Raw genomic sequence first — 21,994 nt, forward strand, 5'->3', positions numbered from 1 at the left:
TAACTATTCTTAAGGAAACAACAAATGGGGTGAGATGGCTCAGTGGGTAAAGGAACTTGTCAATCTATCTGACCACCTGGGTTCCATCTCTGGAACCCACAGGTGAAAAAGAAAGAACTAACTCCTCCAAGTTGTTCTCTGACTTGTGGTTGTGTACTTTTGGTGCCTGTCCTGGATCTTGCTCTGTAGACCAGACTGGCCTCGAACTCATAGAGATCCGTCTGACTCTGCCTCCCGAGTGCTGGGATTAAAGGTGTGTGCCACCGCCACCGGCTGTTCTCTGACTTTTACAAATGCACTGTGGCATACAGGCATGACCATGCATGTGAGAGCAAACACACACACACACACACACACACACACACACACACACACACACACACTCTGCTGGCTGAGGATGGGTAGATGGGTTATAAAGCCTTATATTGTTGGAATGTAAATTAGTGCAATCACTGAGGAAATCAGTTGGGAAGTTTCCAAAACCAAAACCAAAACCAACCTAGATGGCACATGCCCTTTAACACCAAAACTCAGGAGGCAGAGGCCATGGAATCTCTGTGAGTTTGAGTGAGGCCAGTCTGATCTATATAGTGAGTTCAAGGACAGACAGGGTTGTGTTTGTTAAACACACAAACCAAAAACAAACCTAAAAATAAAGGGACTGGAAAGATGGCTCACTGGTTGAGCATCCGCAGCTCTTGCCAAGGATCTGAGTTTGGTTCACAGAACCTGCAAGGCAGCTCACAACTGTCTGTAACTCCATTTCTAGGGAATCTTTTTCTGACCTCCAGAGGCAGTGCATACACATGGTGCACATACTTCCATGAAGGCACTCACACATACACATAATATAAAAATAAATTAGAAAAGAAAAAGTTGGGGGAGGGTGGGGAGGGGGTCCGGGGTAGGAGGGGGAAGACAGGGGAATCTGTGGCTTATCTGTAAAATTAAATTAAATTATAAAATTAAAAAAAAAATAAAAAGAAAAGAAAAGAAAAAGTTATTTGAAAGAAAATGATGGACCAGGAGAGAGCATCACGACAAAGTGAAACAAGCCACACTTATGTGGAATCTAAACTTCAGTAAGAACTGAAAGTAGAATGGAACTGTTTTGGAAGAGGAAGGGAGCCAGTGGGAGAGGGATGTGGGACAAGGTAGTTAAGAATGTGTGTGAACATGAAAAGTATAAGTACGAAAATGTCATAATGAAACTCATTGCTCTGTATAATGAGTATATTTAAAAACAAAACTACAGGGGCTGGAGAGATTGTCAAGGATTAAGAACACTTGCTGTTCTTGCAGAGGACACAGAGGACAGGATGGGTCCTAGCACCCATGGAGTTACAAGCCTCTGGAACTCCAGTTCCAGGGGATCTGATGCCCTCTTTTTTGAGTTTGGGGTACCAGGCACACACACAGTGCACATAAATTCACACAAGCTCATACACATACATGTTGAAACAAATAAACAAAAAATCCTTAAAAACAAAATCACAGCAGCGGGGGGCGGGGCGGGGGGGGGGAGGTTTGCATGCCTTGCAGAGGGAGGTGGAGAGCAGTTACAGGATATCCAGGACTACACAGAGAAACCCTTTCTCAAAAAACCAAACAAAACCAAAACCTGAAATCACAACACTGGCTTAGTCCCTAAGTTGGTGGCATTCACTCAATGCTTATTTGTTCCTTTGGTCTGACAGGGCGGTGGTAACCCAGGGTCTTGTGCCTGCTAGTGCAATAATTTTTATAACAAACCTGTTGGAATCTGCTTCTCTTGTTCACTTTACTTGGAGCTCACAGAAACTGCAGGCCTTTGTGGGTAGAAATGTAGTTGATTTCCTATGTAGAGTTTTTATTTTCTACAGTCTGGGTACAGGGAACTACGGATTGAATAAATACTTATTGTAAGAACAAACAAAATTGACTGTCATTGTTATTTTTCCTTCCCCCCTGTCTCTTTATTGCTATCGTGTTCACAAAACTTCCAAATGGGGAAGAGTATATATAGCTGGATAAGGTTTATTTTTCCTAACCTTGGGTTTCACACTTGGACTTTACATAGTAGGTGCCTTTCTGGACAGTTTCATCTATTATGGATGCTATCCCCAGGTGGAGACTGGGTATCACTAGGCAGTGAAGGCGGAGTCTTTTCCCAATCCCCCTGCCTCAGCTTCAGTGTTGGGATTACAGGCGTAAACCACCCACCCAACCAGCCGTGTATCCGATTGTGCTAATCACAACTCCGCACTTTACTCAGTCTTACTGTTTATTTAAACGTTTTCTGCTATGAGATTCAGAACATTTTATTTCAAGGATCATTCTGTGCATTCTTTATAAATTATCACCATGCTTAAAATGGGGCACACCAGTACTAAATCCGGCTTTGTAACAATGACTAATTCGCACACCTCGTATGTAGCGTTAGATGGCTGCTGGGTGCCCGCTAACAACTCGACACCTACCCACTTCTGGTCCCATCACTCTCAGACCTCCCCCTATTACATCGGGAGGCAGCGTCCTGACCCTCCGCGACCTCTTTGTCATGGCGTCCGCGGGACGTCTATCAGGCGAGGCTTCCGCAGCCTGGCGGGCGTGGACCTTCCCAAGATGGCCGGGCCGGGCGCCTAGCGCGCGGTGGGCGGGGTTCCGCCGCCGGAGGCGGGGCAGCAGGGCCGAGGGGTCGGGCTAGCAGGCGTGCGGCTTCTAAAGTAGGCAGGCTCAGCGCGCTTGCGCGGAGCGGCCCTGCGCGCAGTGAGGCAGTGGCGGGGGAAGGCACCGGTGGGGCCGACGGGCGGGCTGAGGAGGGAAGCGGGCGAGCGAAGTCCCAGTGCGCGCCGCGGCGGCCCGGGTACCCTCCCCTTCCGGGCGTGAGGCGCTGAGGGGAGAGCGGAGCGGAGCGGGCTCGCATCGGCAGCGAGGTGCTTCTCGGGTCGCCCCAGACCGGCCTCCCGTGGCTTCGGCGCTCCAGTCGCGGGGCCCGGGTTCCTCCACACACCTAGCTCCAGCCGCCGTCAGACCTTGTCCCCAGTTCCTCGAAGCCCCGGCGGCAGCCCGGGCTCTTGGCGGGGAGGATGACGGAGCTGCAGTCGGCGCTGCTACTGCGAAGACAGCTGGCAGGTGAGCGGCGGGGCGCCGGGCCGCGATGGCGGACCGACGAGCCCGCTCGCCTCCCCTCGCCGGCTCGGGAGGCCGGGTGGCGGAGGGCCGTGGGCCGCCAGGGTGGGAGCCTGCGGGTCTCGGCCGGCCGGTTGGCCGGCGACACTTCTGGCCCGGCTGTGGAGGGTGTTGGGGGCGGGGACGCGCCCCAGCCTCGCCCTCGGACGGGCCGGGCGCCCAGGGCGGCTGCCCCCTCCCCCACGGGGCTGGGGCGTTGCGGGGGAGGGGCGTGGGTCCCGGCCGGGCCGACCCTCCCTGAGGGGCGGATCCCCGGGGCTCAGGTGCGGCCGAGGCCGCGGGACCTCAGGCAGCCCCGGGGAGCGTGCGGGGCCCCGCGCGCCTGCGAGTCCGAGCCGCGGCCGCGGCCGGGGCCGGAGAGGGGAGGCGCGCCAAACTTCTGGCCCGGCGGCGCGGGGTCCGCGGAGTTAGGGCAGACAACAAAAGCGACGGCCGGGCCGGCCTGGGGGGACTGGCGCGGGGCGCCGCGGGCTCGGCGGGGTGCGCGGCTCCGCTTCGCCTGCCTCCGCCTGGCACGAGCTCGGGGCTGCGCCGCCCGTCTGGGGGAGGGTGGGCGCGGGCGCTGAGGGGAGCCGCTCGCTGGCTGGCCGGCCGGCCGGCCGGGGCTTTGTGCTCGGCGCGGCTCCGGCTCCCGCGCAGGCCCGCAGCCACCGGGCTGTGACCCGCCTTAGGTTCTGGCCAGGGGCGGCGGCTAAGTGCCTCCCCCGTGGAGTCTCCGTCCCCCTCCCCCATTGTCCCGGCCTCCGGCCGTTTGCGGCTTCCAGGTTGACTTTTTAGGGGGTTGGCTCCTACTCTGCTAGGACTGTGTGAGCGGAGCATGCGCGCTGGAGGCGTACGTGTGCGGAGTTGGAGCGGCGGCGGGGGGGGGCGGGGAGGGAGGGAGGAGGCGGGTTGGTGGCTTCACAATGCCGCCCCACGTGCTGCCAGATTTAAAGAGAAATGAACCGGTCGTTACCCCTGCTGTCCGACGCCAAGCGTGTGCCTGGCTTGGTTCAGGCGATCTTAACCCCTCCTCAGCCTGGAGCCAGCTCCCCCCCCCCCACCCCGCCCTCCTCCGGCGAAGCGCTGAAAGCTGGAAATGAAGATAAATGAAATAGATTTCTGTGAGTTTGAGGTGTCAGTTAAATCACTCTTTATGGCTTCTTAAGGAAAAGGTCGACAAGGGCTGTTACAGATTGTATAATTATGTTTATTATTAGACCATGAGCTAGCAGGTTTGGACAAGTATTAAAGTTCTAGATGGGACAGTGATTTGAAGTGAATGGAAAAGTTACACCCATCAGAAATACTATGTTCGAAAGAAGTGAAATACTTTATTTCATCTTACTTAAAAATGTCCTTTTACTGTGGTCTTTTCCTACCTTTATTGTGTTTTGGAAGAAGGAATTAAGTTGTTTTTTTTTTTAATCAGAGGCAGGCTGGTCTCTGAATTTGAGGCCTGCCTGGTCTACAGTAGTGAATTCCAGGACAGCCAGAGCTATGTAAAGAAACCCTGTCTCAAACAACAACAACAACAACAAAAACCAATTAAAGAAAACCAACTTTACCTGAATATGTTTTTGTTATGTAGCAAATCTTTAAATAGACGTTAAGTACTAAATATTAAAGCAGAAGTCTTACATAATGGAAATGACATACATCTTAAAAAGTGCAAAAGATTTTAATAGTACTAGTATGTTAAAAACCATTACCCTTTAATCCCAGCACTCAGGAAGCAGAGGCAGGTGAATCTCTTGAGTTCAGTGCCAGCCTGGTTTACAAGAGTTCCAGGACAGCCAGGGCTACACAGAGAAACCCTGTCTTGAAAAAACCAAATCAAACCAAAAGTAATACCCGTTTGTGAACATAGTCTTTGTCTTTTTTCTTTTTTCTTCCTTCCTTCCTTTCTTCCTTCCATCTTTACTTCCTCCTTCCTTTTTTTTTTCTCTAGAGCCCTTGGCTGTCCTTGAACTCATAGATCTGTCTGCCTCTTTCTTGTCTCCCAAGTGCTAGGGTTTTAATCTTTTGTCACCACTCTAGGCTCTAGGCTTGTGTTCTTTTTTTTTTTTTTAATTTCTTATTTATTCACAGAAATAATAGGCAAAACATTCTTAAAAGGTTTTTAACCAATAGTTGATTTTTCTGAAGAGGTATCCTAAAATATACAGCAAGAGAGAATAGAAAATGATTAATTTTTCAGGTTTTCTTTTTTTTTTTTTTTTTTTTTTTTGGTTTTTTGAGACAGGGTTTCTCTGTGTAGCTTTGCGCCTTACCTGGAACTCACTTTGGAGACCAGGCTGTCCTCGAACTCACAGACATCTGCCTCTGCCTCCTGAGTGCTGGAATTCAAGGCATGCGCCACCACCGCTGGGCTCAGGCTTTCTTATAGTTACTTAATTGCCGAGTAAATTATTATTTTTTATTTTTTTGGTTTTTCAAGACAGGGTTTCTTTGTGTAGTTTTTTTCTTTCTGTAGACCAGGCTGGCCTCGAAGTCACAGAGATCCACCTTACTCTGACTCCCGAGTGCTGGGATTAAAGGTGTGTGCCACCCACCACATCCGGCTCATTTTGCTTTCTTAATCAGAGACAATGTAATAATAAAGTCATTTTTAAGGGGTTTTAATTAACTTGCTCAAAATGTATGGAATAAGGTTTGTTAGTTGAAATGTGAAAATCTTAAATTTATTTGGGAAGAATTGATAAGCACTTAAAATAAAGGTGCTTATCAAGATGCTTTACCTTAGCAATTTTTAAATGGGTTTTCCAATATCAATTGAAAATAGTAAAGAATGGTAAAATGTAATTTCTTGAAATCAGTGAACTTGTATAAAGTTTGATAACAAATGCCTTAAAAATATTAAAATGAACTGAGTAGGTAACACAAACCTGTTAAATGTTCTCAGTGCTAGAATTTGAGAAACTTAAAACAGTGGCTACATTTTGTTGAGCTAGTAGTCTGCCAATGATAAAAGGTTTTGATTCATTACCTAGGAGAATTTATCCTGTAATAAAGAACTTTGTTCTCCAGTAGTTTAGCAGAATGGTGCCGTGTTACAGAATTGGTACTTTTAGGGCAATTGTTGCTGTGGAGCATTTTACCTGTGCAGTCAAGGTTGTTACACTATTCTTGTTCTGTACCCACTAGATACCAGTAGTAAGTACATCCCCTCATTTGTGATACTGAAAAATGTATCTATTGCTAGAAGTCCCTGAGACAAAGTCATTGGATTATGGTTTTCACCATTTTGGCTATTGGGAAAGCCAGTAAGAACACCTTATACACACTCATGAAATCAGATAGCTTGTGTATTTCTTTGTGATATTATTAGGTTATGACTTATTCCTTTACAGATTTAGTTAGTGGCAGGTTTTTTTTTTTTTTTTTTTTTGTGATGCATTACATTAAACACCAAGAAGTCCCTCAGTACAACAGACCAATTAAAAACATTTTAAAGGTATTATAAACACAGGTTAAAATAGAGTACAGAGCCCGGCATGGTGGCACATGCCTTTAATCCCAGAATTTGGGAATTAGTTCAAGGCCAGCCTGGTGTACATAGATCGAGGACAACCAGGGGTACATAGAGAGACACTGTCTCAAAACCAAACCAAACCAAAACAACAACAAAATACAGAGTGCAGAAATTAATCATTTTTCATCCTGACCTCAAAGAGTCATCTTTGAGGGTTTACAAAGATTATTTTTTACCTTTTATTTTAATTGAGACTGTGTCTTGCTTTGTAGTTCAAGGTGGCTTTAAAACACCTAGCCTGCCTACTTCTACTTCCTTAGTTTGGGTTACAGGCCTCTATCCCAACTGTAGAGGTGATGCACTTAATGATGTCTTTGCTGAGGACTGATGTGTAGCAGCCACTGTGTTGAATATTTTACACATTATCTCAATTAATCCTCCTGAAAGAAAACAGAAGCATATTGAGGCTAAATAACTTGCTGAAGGTCAAATGAGTGCTGTTAATGGAATTGCTAGAGCCAGAACCTTCTTATTTTATAGACTTCTTGTTTTCATGTGGGCAAATTGCTCCTTGGGGAATAGTACTTGACACAGTCAATGAAGTAGATTTTATTTTATTAACAATTTTTGAAATGTGTGTGGGTATTTTGGCTGCCTGTATGTATTGTCTGTGTACCACAATCATGCCTTGTGCGTGCTTTGTGCCAGAAGAAGGCACTAGACCTGCTTAAAACTGGCTTTATAGATGGTTGTGAGCTGTCATATAGATACTGGGATTCTGTGTTCTCTGGAAGAGCAGCCAGTGCTCTTACCTCTGAGTCACCTATCCAGTCCCATGAGGTAGAAATTAAAAATTAAATGCCATGATGATGCACTCCTTTAATCCCAGCATTTGTGAGGCAGAGGCAGATGAATTTGAATTCAAAGCTACATAGTGAGATCCTGCCAGGTGCTGGGAGCTGAGGGTCTCAAATACTCAAAATTACTTAGTCATCAAATACTGTCTTATTGTTAGTACCATATTATTTTTCCATTTTAGTAAAACTTACTGTATAAAATAACACATAAAATCTTAAGGGCTGGAGAGATGGCTCAAGGTTTAAGAGTATTGACTGTTATTCCAGAGGACCTGGGTTTGATTCCCAGCACCCACATAGTAGATAACAACTGTCTGTAATTCCTGTTGTAAGACACATACACAGACATACATGAAGGTAAATTTCATATACATAAAATAAAAATAAAAATAAAAATAAAAATAAGTAAGCTAGGTAGGGATAGTGGCTCATATACCTGTAAATCCCAGATTTGGGAGAGAGCCTATGGCAGGCATTTGTTGGCAGTCTGTCCCAAAACACAACAACAACAACAAAATGAACAAGGCAAAACAAAACAAAAAATACCCAATATTTATTTATTTTGAAAGTCTCATGTAGCCCAGGCTGTATCCAATAATGACTTGAACTTCTGATCCTATAAACCTTCATTATGTGAATGCTTGGATTAGTTGTATGTCATCATACCTGGTTTTAAGCTGTCCTGAGTATTGAATACAGAACTGCATGACTCTATCAACTGAGCTATGTCTTACACCCTACTTTTCCTCTTCTTCCTTTCTTCATTATTTCATAGACATTGTAAATTAGGAAGAATCCTTCTTTTATGCAGTAACAAAATATTTGGGCTTTAATAATAGAAACCTCAATTGTGTATTTTCAAGTAATCTGAAAAAATTAGTAGTTTTTTTTGCTACCTGTCTAAAAAGGTTGTCATGCTGTACATGTCAGACTATGTGTGAGGAGTCTGTAAAAATAGAGTTTTCTGACCTCATCTTAGTTTGTATTTGTTGATATGGCCCAGGAATCCAGTGGTTTTCTTTATTCATCTCTCTCTTTTTTTTTTCTCTTTATTTTGGGTGCTAGAGATTGAACCTAACTGAATACTAGGTGCAAGCGTTTTACTAAGCCACACTCTCAGCCCAAGAATCTTTTTTTCCTCTTCTGGAGTCAGGGTTTCCTCTGTGTAGCTCGGGCTGTCCTAGAACTCTGTCTGTAGACCTAGTTGGCCTCGAACTCAAGAGTTCCACTTGCTTCTGCCTCCCAAATGCTGAGATTAAAGGTGTGTGCCACCACCGCCCAGCTTCTAAGAATCTATTTTTAAAAACAAGTGTTTCAGTGATCGTGAAGCTGCTGATTCTGAGCCACGTTTAGTTCCCTGAATAATTTTTGTCCCTGGACAAAAATAGGTATCCATTTTCTTATTTTGGGATATTTTGTTTTATCAACAGCCCCAGTGTTAATTTAGACAATTCAAAGTACTGAAAAAGCAGGGAATGATGGCACACATCTGTAATCCCACCATTTCTAGCAGGTGTTCTGGAGCAAGTTCAAGGCTGGCCTGTATTACATGAGACCCTATCTAAAATGAAGCAAAAACCAAGAGTGCCCTTTACAAATTTAATACTTCTTAATGTTCCTTCTAGAATATGTTGCTGTTCTGATAATCCCAGTAGTAATCTCAAAAGAGAGAAAATAGAATAAGTGGTTATTTCTCTAATAAGTGGAAGAATTGGCGTAATGAGAATATTATTAAGAATTATTGAGAGGCTGGAGAGATGGCACAGTGATTAAGAGCACTGGCTGCTCTTTCAGAGACCAGGGTTTGATTCCCAGCACCCACATGGTGGCTCACAACTGGTTGTCTAATTCTAGTTCTAGGGCATCTAACACTCTATTCTGGCCTTTGCAGGCACCAGACATGCAGATAGTGCAGATATACATGCAGGTAAAACACCCATACACCTAAATTAAAAATAAAACAATTGGCCGGGTGGCGGCGGCGGCGGCGGCGGCGGCGGCGGCGGCGGCGGCGGCGGCGGCGCAGCATGCCTTTAATCCCAGCACTCGGGAGGCAGAGCCAGGTGGATCCCTGTGAATTTGAGGCCAGCCTGGGCTACAGAGTGAGATCCAGGAAAGGTGGAAAGCTACAGAGAAACCCGGTCTCGAAAATAAAAAAAAAAATACAAACAAACAAACAAAAAATCCCCACAAAACCCAAAAAATCCCAGCAACAATTAAAAAAAGAATTGTTGGGCTGGAGAGATGGCTCAGAGTTTAAGAGCACTGGCTATTCTTCCAGAGGTCCTGAGTTCAACCACATGGTGGCTCACAGCCATCTGTAATGAGATATGGTGCCCTCTTCTGACATGCAGGCAGAACACTGTATAAATAATAAATAAATCTTAAAAAAAAAAAAAAAAAAAAAGAATTGTTGAATCCAGAAGTGTAGCTCAGAAGTACACGTGGTCTAGGATGTGTGAGGATCTAGGTTTGATCCCCAAACATTGCTGAAGTAAAAAAGAAAGATTCCCACATGTTTAGAAATGGGAGAAAAGTTTAGAAGTAAATTTATATCACATCGGGGCTGGAGAGATGGCTCAGAGGTTAAGAGCACTGACTGCTCTTCCAGAGGACCCAGGTTCAATTCCCAGCAACCACATGGTGGCTCACAACCATCTGTAATGAGATCTGGTGCCCTACTCTGTATCCATAATAAATAAAAAAAAAAAAAAATCTTTAAAAAAAAAAAAATTATATCACATCAAACTACTAGCTATTCAAGTACTAGGGGAAATTGCTTTTATATTTTATATATATGTGTAAATTTATATATATTTGAGACATGATCTTATATAGGCCAGGCTGGATTGAATTTGTTACGTGGACAGGGATGACCTTGAGTTTCTAAACTTACTATTTTTCTCTCCTGACTGCCAGGGTAACAGATACCTGGTTTTATTCAGTGCTAGGGAACCTACTCAGGATCTTGTATATGTTAGACAGACACTACCAACTGAGTTATATCCCAGCTAGACTTGGGAGTTTTATTTTGTTTGTTTAAATTATTTATTTGTATTTTATGTACATTGGTATTTTGCTTGCATATATGTCTGTGTGAAGGTGTCAGATCCCCTGGTACTGGAGTTATGGACAGTTGTGAGCCACCGCCATGTGGATGCTGGGAATTGAATCCGGGTCCTCTGGAAGGGCAGCAAGTACTCTTAAACTCTGAGCCATCTTTCCAGCCCCTTGTTTGTTGGTGTTTTTGTTTGTTTGTTTGTTTGTTTGTTTTGAGACAGGGTTTCTCTGTATAGTCCTGGCTATATTGGAGCTCACTATGTACTATATAGACCAGGCTGACCTTTAATTCACAGAGATCTAACTGCCTCTGTCTCCCAAATGCTGGAATTAAAGGTGTGTTCCACCATGCTTGGAAAGTTTTTTTTTTTTTTTTTTTTTTTTTGTTTTGTTTTTCGAGACAGGGTTTCTCTGTGTAGCTTTGCGCCTTTCCTGGAGCTCACTTGGTAGCCCAGGCTGGCCTCGAACTCACAGAGATCCGCCTGGCTCTGCCTCCCGAGTGCTGGGATTAAAGGCGTGCGCCACCACCGCCTGGCAGCTTGGAAAGTTTTAATACTCAAAAATCATGTATTATTTGGCTGGAGAGGTGGCTCAGGTTAAGAGCACTAGCTGCTCTTCAGAGGTCCTTAGTTCAATTCCCAGCAACCACATGGTGGCTCACAACCATCTAGAATGAGACCTGGTGTCCTCTTCTGGCCTGCAGGTGTACATGCAGACAGAACACTGTATACATAATAACAAATCTTTAAAAAAACATGTATTATTAAAGAAATAATGTGGCAGGTGTTTATTGTACTGAATGTGACACACAAAAACAAAATTAGGGATGGTAAGGTGGTTGCTGCCAGCTTGACAACCTAAGACTTGTGGTGAGAGAATGAATTTATGCAAGTTGTCCTCTGACTGCCACATGCAAGCACATGCACAAAATGAAGAAGTAAAAAAAAAAAAAAAAAAAAAAAAAATGTAATAGGGGCTGGAGAGATGGCTCAGCAGCTAAGAAGAGTATGTGCTACTTTTAAGAGTTTAGTTCCCAGCACAGACATCAGGTTGTTTTACAGCTGCCTGTAACTTCAGCTCTAGAGTATGTGATGCCCTCTCCTGGCCTCTTGAGGCAGGTACACATATGATATATACTCACATAGATGCTGGTGCACATAAGGTATAAACCTCAAAAACAAAACAAAACAAAACAAAATGAAAAGTTAAAAATAACCAACATTAATGAATCAAACAGGGTTTGGAGATATATTGTATGATTTAAAGTCACTCTAGTTAAGGAAACATCCAGGATTATTTATCTGATCTATTTTACTATAGAATCTGAAGAAAGTCTTAACTTTTTGTGAATAAGTGAACTCCCTCCCCCACTCCCCAAAACCACGTGTTCTTTGTGCATCTTTTGGCTGTCCTAGAAAGAACTAGCTTTGTAGACCAGGCTGTCCTCACAGAGATCCATCTGTCTCTGCCTCCTGGGATTAATAAAGGCATGTGCTGCCACCACCACTCTGCTGTGAACTTTCGTAACATTAAGGACTAAACAGGCTTTAAGTAATAATGCTATTTAGTAGTTTCAATAATAAGAAATTTAGATATTTATAAATACGCTAGTTTTACTTTTTTATAAATAGAATACTTTAGAATGAAATACACTTTCTGCATTAGTTTTTTTCTTAACATATATAATTTATTTTTATTTCATGTTCATTGGTGTTTTGCCTGCATATATGTCTGTGTGAGGGTGTCAGAAGCCCTCGAATTGGAGTTGTGGTTGTGACCTGGGTCCTCTGGAAGAGCAGCCAGTGTGCTCTTAACCACTGAGCCATCTCTCCAGCCCTGCTTTTGTTCTTATAATAGATGACCTCACTTCTACTTCTCCCTTCCTTCCTTCCTTCCTTCCTTCCTTCCTTCCTTCCTTCCTTCCTTCCTTTATTTATTTATCTGTTTATTTATTTTTACTTACTTATTTACTTATTTATTTATGAATGAGACAGGGTCTCTTGTAGCCTTGGTTGTCTTGGTGCTTGCTGTCTAGACCAGGATGGCCTCAAAACTCACAGAGAAACCCCTGCCTGCATATGCTACCGTACTTGGCTAGCTAGCTTGTTCTAAATCTAAAATTCTGCTTAATATGTTTAAACATATTGAACTGATTTTTAGATATTTATCAGCATGTTAATATATAAATATATTACTATAAAGCAATACAAATAGTTCTATATGTAGCTTACTTAATACATATTTTGTGATACTTCCACATGTTTATGAATTATGGATACATTGATTATTATTAGCATGAAAGTATAATTCATAGAAATATTCATAAACTAGACATCATCAAAACTGAAATCTTCTGTTGTGTGGAAACTTTGAGGAAGATGAAAAGACAGAGACTACAGCGTTGAGGAAGGTGGCTTGAAGAAGGTAAGAATGCTGGTTGTGGCCCACAACTTTTAATCCCAGGCAGAGGCAAACGGATCTCTGTGAGTTTGAGGCTAGCCTGCTCTATAAGAGCTAGTTACAGGATGGCCAGGGCTACACAAAGATAAATCGTGTTTCAAAAAACAAACAAACAAACAAAAAACTCCAAAACCAACCAAACAAAAACCCAGAGTGCTTGCTGTGTAGGCACAAGATCAAACTTCTAGCACCTATGTAAGATCTGTAACAACAGTATAGGTGAGGGTGAAGACAGGCTTATACCTGGGTTTTTGGAAGTGGGAGTTTCCTGACTAGCCCCCTAGTGAAAACAAAGTTTTAGTTTAGATTCATTGAGAGACCCTGTCTCAAGGGAATAGAGAAGACACTTGTCATCCTTTTGTGTCCTGAGCATGTGAGAGAGTATTAATGCACATACCCTCATGCATTTCATTCACATACCACCACATATAAGTCCACATACATATACATTGCACATACATACCACATACACACAAACACAAGCTATGGGATGACATTTTGTGTGTGTGTGTGTGTGTGAGAGAGGGGGGGGGAGGGAGAGAGAGGTATGCTTGTGGTGCATATGAGGGTCAAAGGACAACAACTTTGGAGTTTTTTTTATTCACCTTTGTGTTTGATGCAAGAATCATACTTGTCATACATACTTGTTAGGCTTGTATGGCAAGTGCTTTTATCTACTGATACCTCAAGCTAGCCCCTGGAACAGCAGTTCTCAACCTGTGGGTCATGACCCCTTTGGGTGGTTTGTCAAATGGCCCTTTCACAGGGGTCACCTAACACCATCTGAAAACACAGATATTTATGATTCGTAACAGTAGCAAAATTATAGTTATGAAGTAGCAATGAAAATAATTTTATGGTTGGGGGGGGTCACCACAACATGAGGAACTGTATTTAAGGGTTGCAGCATTAGGAAGGTAGAGAACAACTGCCCCTGCAAGATATATTTGGCCAGTGTGTAAGAAACTGAACTGTGCAGTAAAACTAATCCATTTAGAAAATAAACAAAAGACAGGCATTTCGCTGAAGAAGGATACATAGATGGCAAAAGGCAAATGAAAAGGTGTTTGGTATCGGTAGATTTTAGGGAAATGCAGATTGAAAGCACAGTAAGATAATACTATATAACTATTAGAATAGCTTAAATTAAGATGTGTGTAGATATAATTTACCAAATGTTGGTAGAGAAAGCAAGAAGATCTTTCATATATTATTGGTGGGAATATGGAATGGTGCAATCATAGAAAATCTTTTGTAAGTTTTTTTTCCTCTTCTTCCTTCTCAGTCTCTCTCTCTCTCTCTCTCTCTCTCACACACACACACACACACACACACACACACACTCTTTTTATTTTTATTTTTTGGTTTTTTGAGATAGAAATTTCTCTTAGTAACCACCCTGGCTTTCCTGGAACTTGCTCTGCAGACCAGGCTGGCCTCGGACTCACAGAGATCTGCTCTTTCTCTGCCTCCTGAGTGCTGGGATTAAAGTTGTGTGCCACCACCACCACCTGGTTTTCCCACTCTTCTATGCCAGGATAGTCAAGGATGAACTTCAACCTCTGATCCTCCTATCTTTACCTCTCAAGTGCTGGGGTTATAGGCTTGTACCACTACACAAAAGATACTTTCTTTGATTGGCAAAACAGATTTACCCTTGTAGCCATTTTAAAGCTTTGATTTTAAATTATATTTATTTTGTATGTGTATGGGCACATGTGCCATGGTATGCTTATGGAGGTCAGAGGGATAACTTGTTGGAGTCTTTTCTCCTACCATGCAGGTCTCTAGGATCAAACTGAGATCCATTGAGCCATTCTGCTGGCTCCTAGTCTAATTTTTATTTTATCCTTATCCCCACCCTTTGCTGTTTTCCTCTCACCACATTGCAAACATTTTAAAGTATGCACTCAAAGTCAATTCATTTTAGTGAAACACATCTAGAATTTTTTCATCTTCCAAGTCTTTCATTTAATATATTCTTTTTCCATTATTTTACTTGGTTTCTATGAATCTTGAGTTACTTCCTGTAAAAGTAGAAATCATACTATATTTGTCTTTTTATCACTTAGCATAATGTCCTTGGGGCTAATCCATGTTGTGCCGTATAATGATTTTTTTTCCTTTTCTTTTTTCTTGCTTTTGTTTTATTTTTGTTTTTCGAGGCAGGGTTTTTCTCTGTGTACTTCTGGCTGTCCTGGAACTTACTCTGTAGACCAGGGTGGCCTTGAACTCACAGAGCTCTGCCTGCCTCTGCCTCCTAAGTGCTGGGATTAAAGGAATGTACCACCACCTGACTCAGATGATTTCTTTCCAGGATTGAATAATCTATTGCACACCTATCATTTTGCTTATCTATTTATCAGTGGCCGATACTTAGGTTATTTCTACTTTTTTTTTTTTCCTTCCTTCGAGACAGACTTTTGTTGTTGGTTTCTCTGTGTATCTCTGGCTGTCCAGGAACTCACTCTGTAGACCAGGTTTGGTCTCTACCTCAGAGATCTTGCCTTTGCCTCCTGAATGCTGGGTTTAAAGGTGGGGGCCACCACTGCCCATCACAAGTGCTGTGATTAAAGATATGCACTATATTAACGAGTCCTGCTAAAATTTTAATTTGCGTTATTTATTTATTTTTGAAAGATGTAGATTTTCAGTAAAGTTGAGCAGTACTATTTTATATGCTTCCTTTTCCAGGAATATACAGGTTTTTCCATGGTCTGCATCATCTACCAGAAGAGTGTAATTAACATTTGTTATTGAGTGGCTTACAAGTGGCGGTTCAAGTAGTTCAACAGTGACTGTTTCCTGATGGAAAGGCTATGAATCTTGGTAGTTATTCAGTTCACAAGACTAGCTATCACAGTAGTTCCAGCCTGTACTGGAGTCCAGGATTCCTAGAGAGCTGCTGGTCTTAGAGAGTCCATGTTGGAATCCTAGAGGATAGGTTTTAATGCCAAAGAAGGAATGCTTCTAAAACAGGATAGATGAAGTTGCAATGAGAGCAACTTTCCTTCTGTGACTTTTTTTTTTTTGTAAAGAAAAATCCCCCCCCCTTTTTTTTAAAAGATTTATTTATTTATTTTGTATACAGTGTTCTGTCTGCATATATGCCTGCAGGCCAGAAGAGGGCACCAGATCTCATTACAGATGGTTGTGAGCCACCATGTGATTGCTGGGAATTGAACTCAAGACCTCTGGAAGAGCAGTCAGTACTCTTAACCACTGAGCTATCTCTCCAGCCCCCCCCCCCTTTTTTTTTTTCAGAGCTGAGGACTGAACCCAGGCCCACGCAGCAGAGGAGACTCACCAGGCATTTTCTCTGTTGCTATCTGGCTTATGAGACAGTTCCTCTCACTAAACCCGAAGCTTGAGATTTCACCTTGGCTGGCTAGCCAGTGAGCTCCCAATATCTGCTTGTCCCTACCTTCCCTCCCCTCCTTGTATGGCCATGCCCAGTCTTTTTTTCTTTTTGTACTTAGGTTCTTGTGTTGGGAGAAAAAGCACTTTTACATTTTGGGCAGTCTCTCCTCCAGTTTTCATTTCTAATTTCTTTTTAAAAGTTACTATTGTGTGTATGTGTGAGAGAGCATGTATGCTTACATGTATGTATACATGTGTTCAGTTCTTCCATGGTGGGTTCCAAGGATCAAACTCTGGTTGCCAGGCATGTGTGGCACACCAGCCAGCAGGGCTACATAGAGAAACCCTGTCTCAAAAAAGTGGGGGCGTGGAGGATGGACACACAAGCCAAAACACCACCAGAAGTAGATACCCCAGCCCCACCCCATTTTGATTGGTATATTTCCTCTTCCTGTTAGCCTTCCCCTAACTAGATTTCTTTCACTTACCATGTGAATCATTCCAAGCGTCACTTGGAGACTGTTTTTTTATGGGTCAAGTAGTAAGTAACATTGGAGTAAAAACTAAGGCATTTTGGCTGGTTTTCTTTATAATGATTCTTTTCATGATTTCCTATTTTAAAATGAGCTAGATAAAAAGTATTTTTTTTTTTTTGTAGGAATGGTAAGATGATACTCTGAAGATAATGTGGTTATATTATTTAAGAATGGTTTGATAGCCGGGCGGTGGTGGCTCATGCCTTTGATCCCAGCACTTGGGAGGCAGAGGCAGGTGGATCTCTATGAGTTCGAGGCCAGCCTGGGCTACCAAGTAAGTTCCAGGAAAGGCACAAAGCTACACAGAGAAACCCTGTCCCTAAAAACAAACAAAACAAAACAAAAAAGTGGTTTGAGTAGATAACATTGACCTTGGAATTTACTAAGATGTTGTTTTCAGTCTCTAGGTGCAAATTTTTATAAATAGTTTAATTTATAGAATAAACAATGCCCAAAGTGAGGTATTCTGTGAAACCTTTCAAAATGTTCTAGGTAAATTTTTTGTTTTTGAGACATGGTTTCTCTGTGTAGTTTTGGTGCCTGTCCTGAATCTTGCTCTGTAGACAAGGCTGGCCTCGAACTCACAGAGATCCACCTGCCTTTGCCTCCCAAGTGCTGGGATTCAAGGTGTGTTCCATCAACCGCCTAGCTAAATTGTGTGTGTAGGTGAGTGTGAGTGAGAGAGAGAGACGTGTTAATGAGTACTTTTGTCTGCATGTATGTCTGTGTAGACGAATTTCTAAATGGTCTTATTAAATAAAAAACATGGAGCCAAATATAGGGGTGAAAGCCTTAGAGAGATCAGGGAAATAGGGAAAGCCACCAGCCAACCTTACCTCACTAACTCTGCAGCTTCCAAATGCGAGTTACTTCCTGTCTACCCACGCACATATGCCTTGCTGTTCTGCCATCTGATTTGCTCTCTGTCCAGCTACATCACTTCCTCTTCTTACACAGGTCTGTCACTTTCTGTCTGTCTGTACAGACCTCCAGACATCCATGGTTAACTAGTGTTGGAATTAAGGCGTGTGCCACCACACCTGGCTCTGTTTCCAGTTTGGCCTTGAACACACAGAGATCCTGCCTGCTAAGTGATAGGATTAAGGCCTGTGTTCCTGCTGCCTGACTTCTTTGTTTGCTTATAATGGCTGGCCTTTTTTTCTGATCTCCAGGCAAGCTTTATTTGTTAAAGCACAAATAAAATATCACATCTATGCACTACATGTATGCCTGGTGCTATCAGAGGTTGAAAGAGGGCATTGGATCCCTTAGAACTGAAATTAGAGAAGGTTGTGAGCCACTGTGTCAGTGCGAGGAAACAAATCTGGGGTCCTCTGTAAGGACAGCAAGTGCCACCAACAGCTGAGTCATCTTCAGCTCCTTATTTATTTATTTTGGCTTTTCAAGACAGGGTTTCTGTGTAGTTTTCCCTGGTTGTTCTGGAACTCGTCCTGTAGGCCTGGAACTCAGAGATCCGCCCATCTCTACTTCCCAAATGCCAGGATTAACGGTGTGTGACACCACTTCTGGCTATTATTTTTATTTATGTGTGTGTGTATTAATGTTTGCCAGGTGTATGTGTCTGTGCCTGCAGAGGCCAGAAGAAGGTGCCTGATCCTCAATAGCAGAAATTTCAGATGGTTGTAAGATGCCTTGCAAGGGTGCTGGGAACTGAATTCAGGTCGTGGAAGAGCAGCATGTGGTTTTAACCCCTGAGCCTTCTTTTCATCCTACTTTTAGGTAAAATTTAACTGCCTTCAGAGTTTTCTAAATTAGCTACCTTAACCATGTTATATTGATTGCTATTTGCCTATCTCCTTTATTACTAGAATGACAAATAGAAAATTCCTAAGAATTTTGTTATCCATCAAAGTAGTTTCATCATTTGAATTCTGTCTTTAAACATTATTGGGTTTAGGATACACTGGTAAAAATGTTTTTTTGTTTAGTACAGAAGACAGTCAAACTTTATAATTGATATATTGTAGAGGGAGTTGGATAAAATACTATGATATCTGAGGGTATCAAAAGGGTAAACTTGAAATGGCCATGGCAAGTTAGGGGAAGCTTAAAAGTGGTCCAGCAAATTGAAAGGTGGGAATAGATCACCTAAACAGTGTAGGACACTAAGCTGTTTTAAGTATCCATTGTTAGTCCTAAGACTTCATTAGGGCCCTCAAAAAGATGTTTATCATACGTTTCTTTAAGTAGGTCACTTAGATTATATATAACTGCTCTATAGATACTTGGCAGTGAATACAGTTTGAGATTTCTTGCTGCCATATTCAGCTTTGCCAAGATAAGCTTTGCCCCTCCCTCCCTTCTTCCTTTCCTTCTTCAAATTGGCCAAAGACTTTAATTAATCCATTCTTGTGGATCAAGAATTTTTTTTATAGTCTAGAGATTTATAGAAATATTTGGGTAAAGACTGTGCTCTGGAAATGTCTTAATTATTTTTATTAGTATTGTCCATGTGTTTTTAAAAAAAATACTTAAAAAGGATGGGAGAAATGACTCAATAGTTAAGGGTACTTGTTTATACATAGAGGATCCATGTTCACAGTACTCAGTTGGGAGAAGCTCACAACTGCCTAGAACTCCAGTTGAAGGAGATCCAGTGCCATCTTTTGGCCTCCACTGGCACCTGTATGATCTGTGACATACTATTTTAAAAATACTAATTTAAAAATTAGTTCAAAAATAATAGGTTTCTTTATGGCATTTTTTTTTCCCCCGAGACAGGGTTTCTCTGTGTAGCTTTGCGCCTTTCCTGGAACTCACTTGGTAGCCCAGTCTGGCCTCGAACTCACAGAGATCCACCTGGCTCTGCCTCCCGAGTGCTGGGATTAAAGGCGTGCGCCACCACCGCCCGGCCTCTTTATGGCATTTTTATACATACTTAGTTATGTATATATGTATATATGAGAAGGCAGAACAGAAAGTCTTTTTTTTTTTTCCCCGAGACAGGGTTTCTCTGTGTAGCTTTGTGCCTTTCCTGGAACTCAATTTGTAGACCAGGCTGGCCTTGAACTCAGAGATCTGCCTGCTTCTGCCTCCTGAGTGCTGGGATTAAAGGCATGCGTCACCACTGCCCGGCTAAAAAGTGGTGTCTTTGTTTTTTCAGTTGCTCATTTATTTATTATTTCATTAGATTTACTTATTTTTCTAAAGATTTATTTATTATGTGTACAGTATTCTGCCTGCACATGTCCCTGCAGGCCAGAAGAGGGCACCAGATCTCATTACAAGTGGTTGTGAGCCACCATGTGGTTGCTGGGAATTGAACTCAGGACCTCTGGAAGAGCAGTTGATGCTCTTAACCACTGAGCCATCTTTCCAGCCCCCAGAAAGTCTTTATAAGGACAAGTAGGCAGGAAGTAGCTCTCTTTCGGAGAGGTAGGACCACCGCGAGAGGAAGGGTAAGGTTTTTAGCTCTTAGCTATTGCTCTGACCTCTTGGCTTTCTTCTTTGCATTGGTTCTGTGTTTCTTATTGAATAAGACGGTTACTTCTACACTTAGTTTTGGCTGATTCTGCTCCCAGCAATCCCCTTTCCACTTTCATATCTTATGTATCCTGTTGCCTCCCACCTTAATTTCATTTAAACACACATATTTAACAATTAGAAGCTAGGATCTGCATGTCTTTCTGAACCTGGGTCACCTCACTTAATATATTTTTATTTCCACTTTTCCTGTGAAATTCATAATTTTATTTTTCTTTACAGCTCAATACAAATCCATAAAAATATGGCAAGCTTCATGAATTTCTATCACTCTAATTTTAGTATCTGTGCTGTTGAAACAATCACTATCCCAATGTACTTTTGGTAGAGAGACAGAAGGATGGTTTAAACACTCTGGGTTTTGAAAAACCACTTGTCTATTGCTTTCCTGTTACTTCTCTCTTCTGGCAACAATTTAAGTATCATTGTTTTGGATTCTCTTAAACTCTTCCCCAATAGACAGAAAGCTGTGTACTACCTAACCTGCCATAAGGTGCCTTTATAAGCTAGGCAGTGGTGGTGCACCCATTTAATCCCAGCATTGGGGAGGCAGGGGGATCTCTGAATTCAAGGCCAGCCTGTTCTAACTTTCAGGACAATCAGGGCTATACAGACTAACAAACAAACAAACAAACAAACAAACAAAGGTGCCTGTACTAAATTGTGCTCTGATGTGTGTTGTCATTGTATAACTCTCCCTATAGAGATCGCTATAGGCAACAGCCCTTTCAAACTCATCTTGGATATTGTGAAAATGTCATTTTTAATTTTTATATTTTGCTGGTGTGCTGGAAATTGACCCAGGTTCTAAGAAATAAGCAATTCCTCTTTCACTGAACCACACCCCCAGTGCTGTAGTTTCCTTTTAAAAGGAACCACTTAAAATTTTTATTTTTATTTTATGTATATGAGTGTTTTGCTATGTCTGGTGCCTCAGAGACCTGAAGAGGGCATTAGATTTTCTGGAATTGGAGTTACAGATGGTTGAGAGCTGCAATGTGGGTGCTGGGAATTAAACCTGGGTCTTGAGGAGGAGCAGCCAGTGTGCTTAACTGCTGAGCCATCTCTCCAGCTCCAGGACTCTTAAAAAAAGATTTACTTATGTATATAAATGTTTTGTCTGCATATATGTATGAATACTAACTACTTTCATGGTCTAGAACCTGAGGAGGTCAGAAGAGGATATTAGATAACCTGGAACTGTAGTTACAATGATTGTCAGCAACCCATGCAAGTGCTAGGAACAGAACCTGGGTCCTTTGCAAGAGCAATAAGTTCTCTTAACTGAGCCAAATTTCCAACCCATAAAAGTGACCTTTAGGAAAATCTTGTAGCAACATAAATAATTATCAGAAAATAGTATTATTTTTAGTGTTAATAGCAGTTGTGTGACTATCTGATCAGATTTTATATCAGCTGCTACAAATCTTGAATGCACTAAATACTCATCTAAAATTAAGTACTCGTTAGTTGAGAGGTGAAACTGTAAACTTTTGGGGCTCTTTTTTTTGTTTTCTTTATGGCCCCCCTCCCCTCTTTTTTTGGTTTTTCAATACAGATTTTCTCTATGTAGCCTTGGCTCTCCTGCACCT

At 42.4% G+C, this 21,994-nt stretch overlaps 1 protein-coding gene across 2 annotated transcripts in view; it reads left to right on the top strand.

The window, feature by feature from the left end:
- The first annotated feature begins 2,648 nt into the window (after positions 1 to 2,648).
- Ube2g1 (ubiquitin conjugating enzyme E2 G1) overlaps positions 2,649 to 21,994 on the top strand; it is an 86,652-nt gene continuing 67,306 nt past the window's right edge. Inside the window, exon 1 of one of the 2 annotated variants that reach the window (XM_006992205.4) lies at positions 2,649 to 3,114. In XM_006992205.4, coding sequence (XP_006992267.1) covers positions 3,069 to 3,114 — 46 coding nt within the window. In that variant the 5' untranslated portion in view covers positions 2,649 to 3,068. The remainder of the gene's footprint in view (positions 3,115 to 21,994) is intronic. The other variant, XR_013041735.1, reaches the window with a different exon arrangement.

The sequence above is a fragment of the Peromyscus maniculatus genome, chromosome 8 (assembly GCF_049852395.1).
Source record: "Peromyscus maniculatus bairdii isolate BWxNUB_F1_BW_parent chromosome 8, HU_Pman_BW_mat_3.1, whole genome shotgun sequence".
Classification (NCBI taxonomy): domain Eukaryota; kingdom Metazoa; phylum Chordata; class Mammalia; order Rodentia; family Cricetidae; genus Peromyscus; species Peromyscus maniculatus.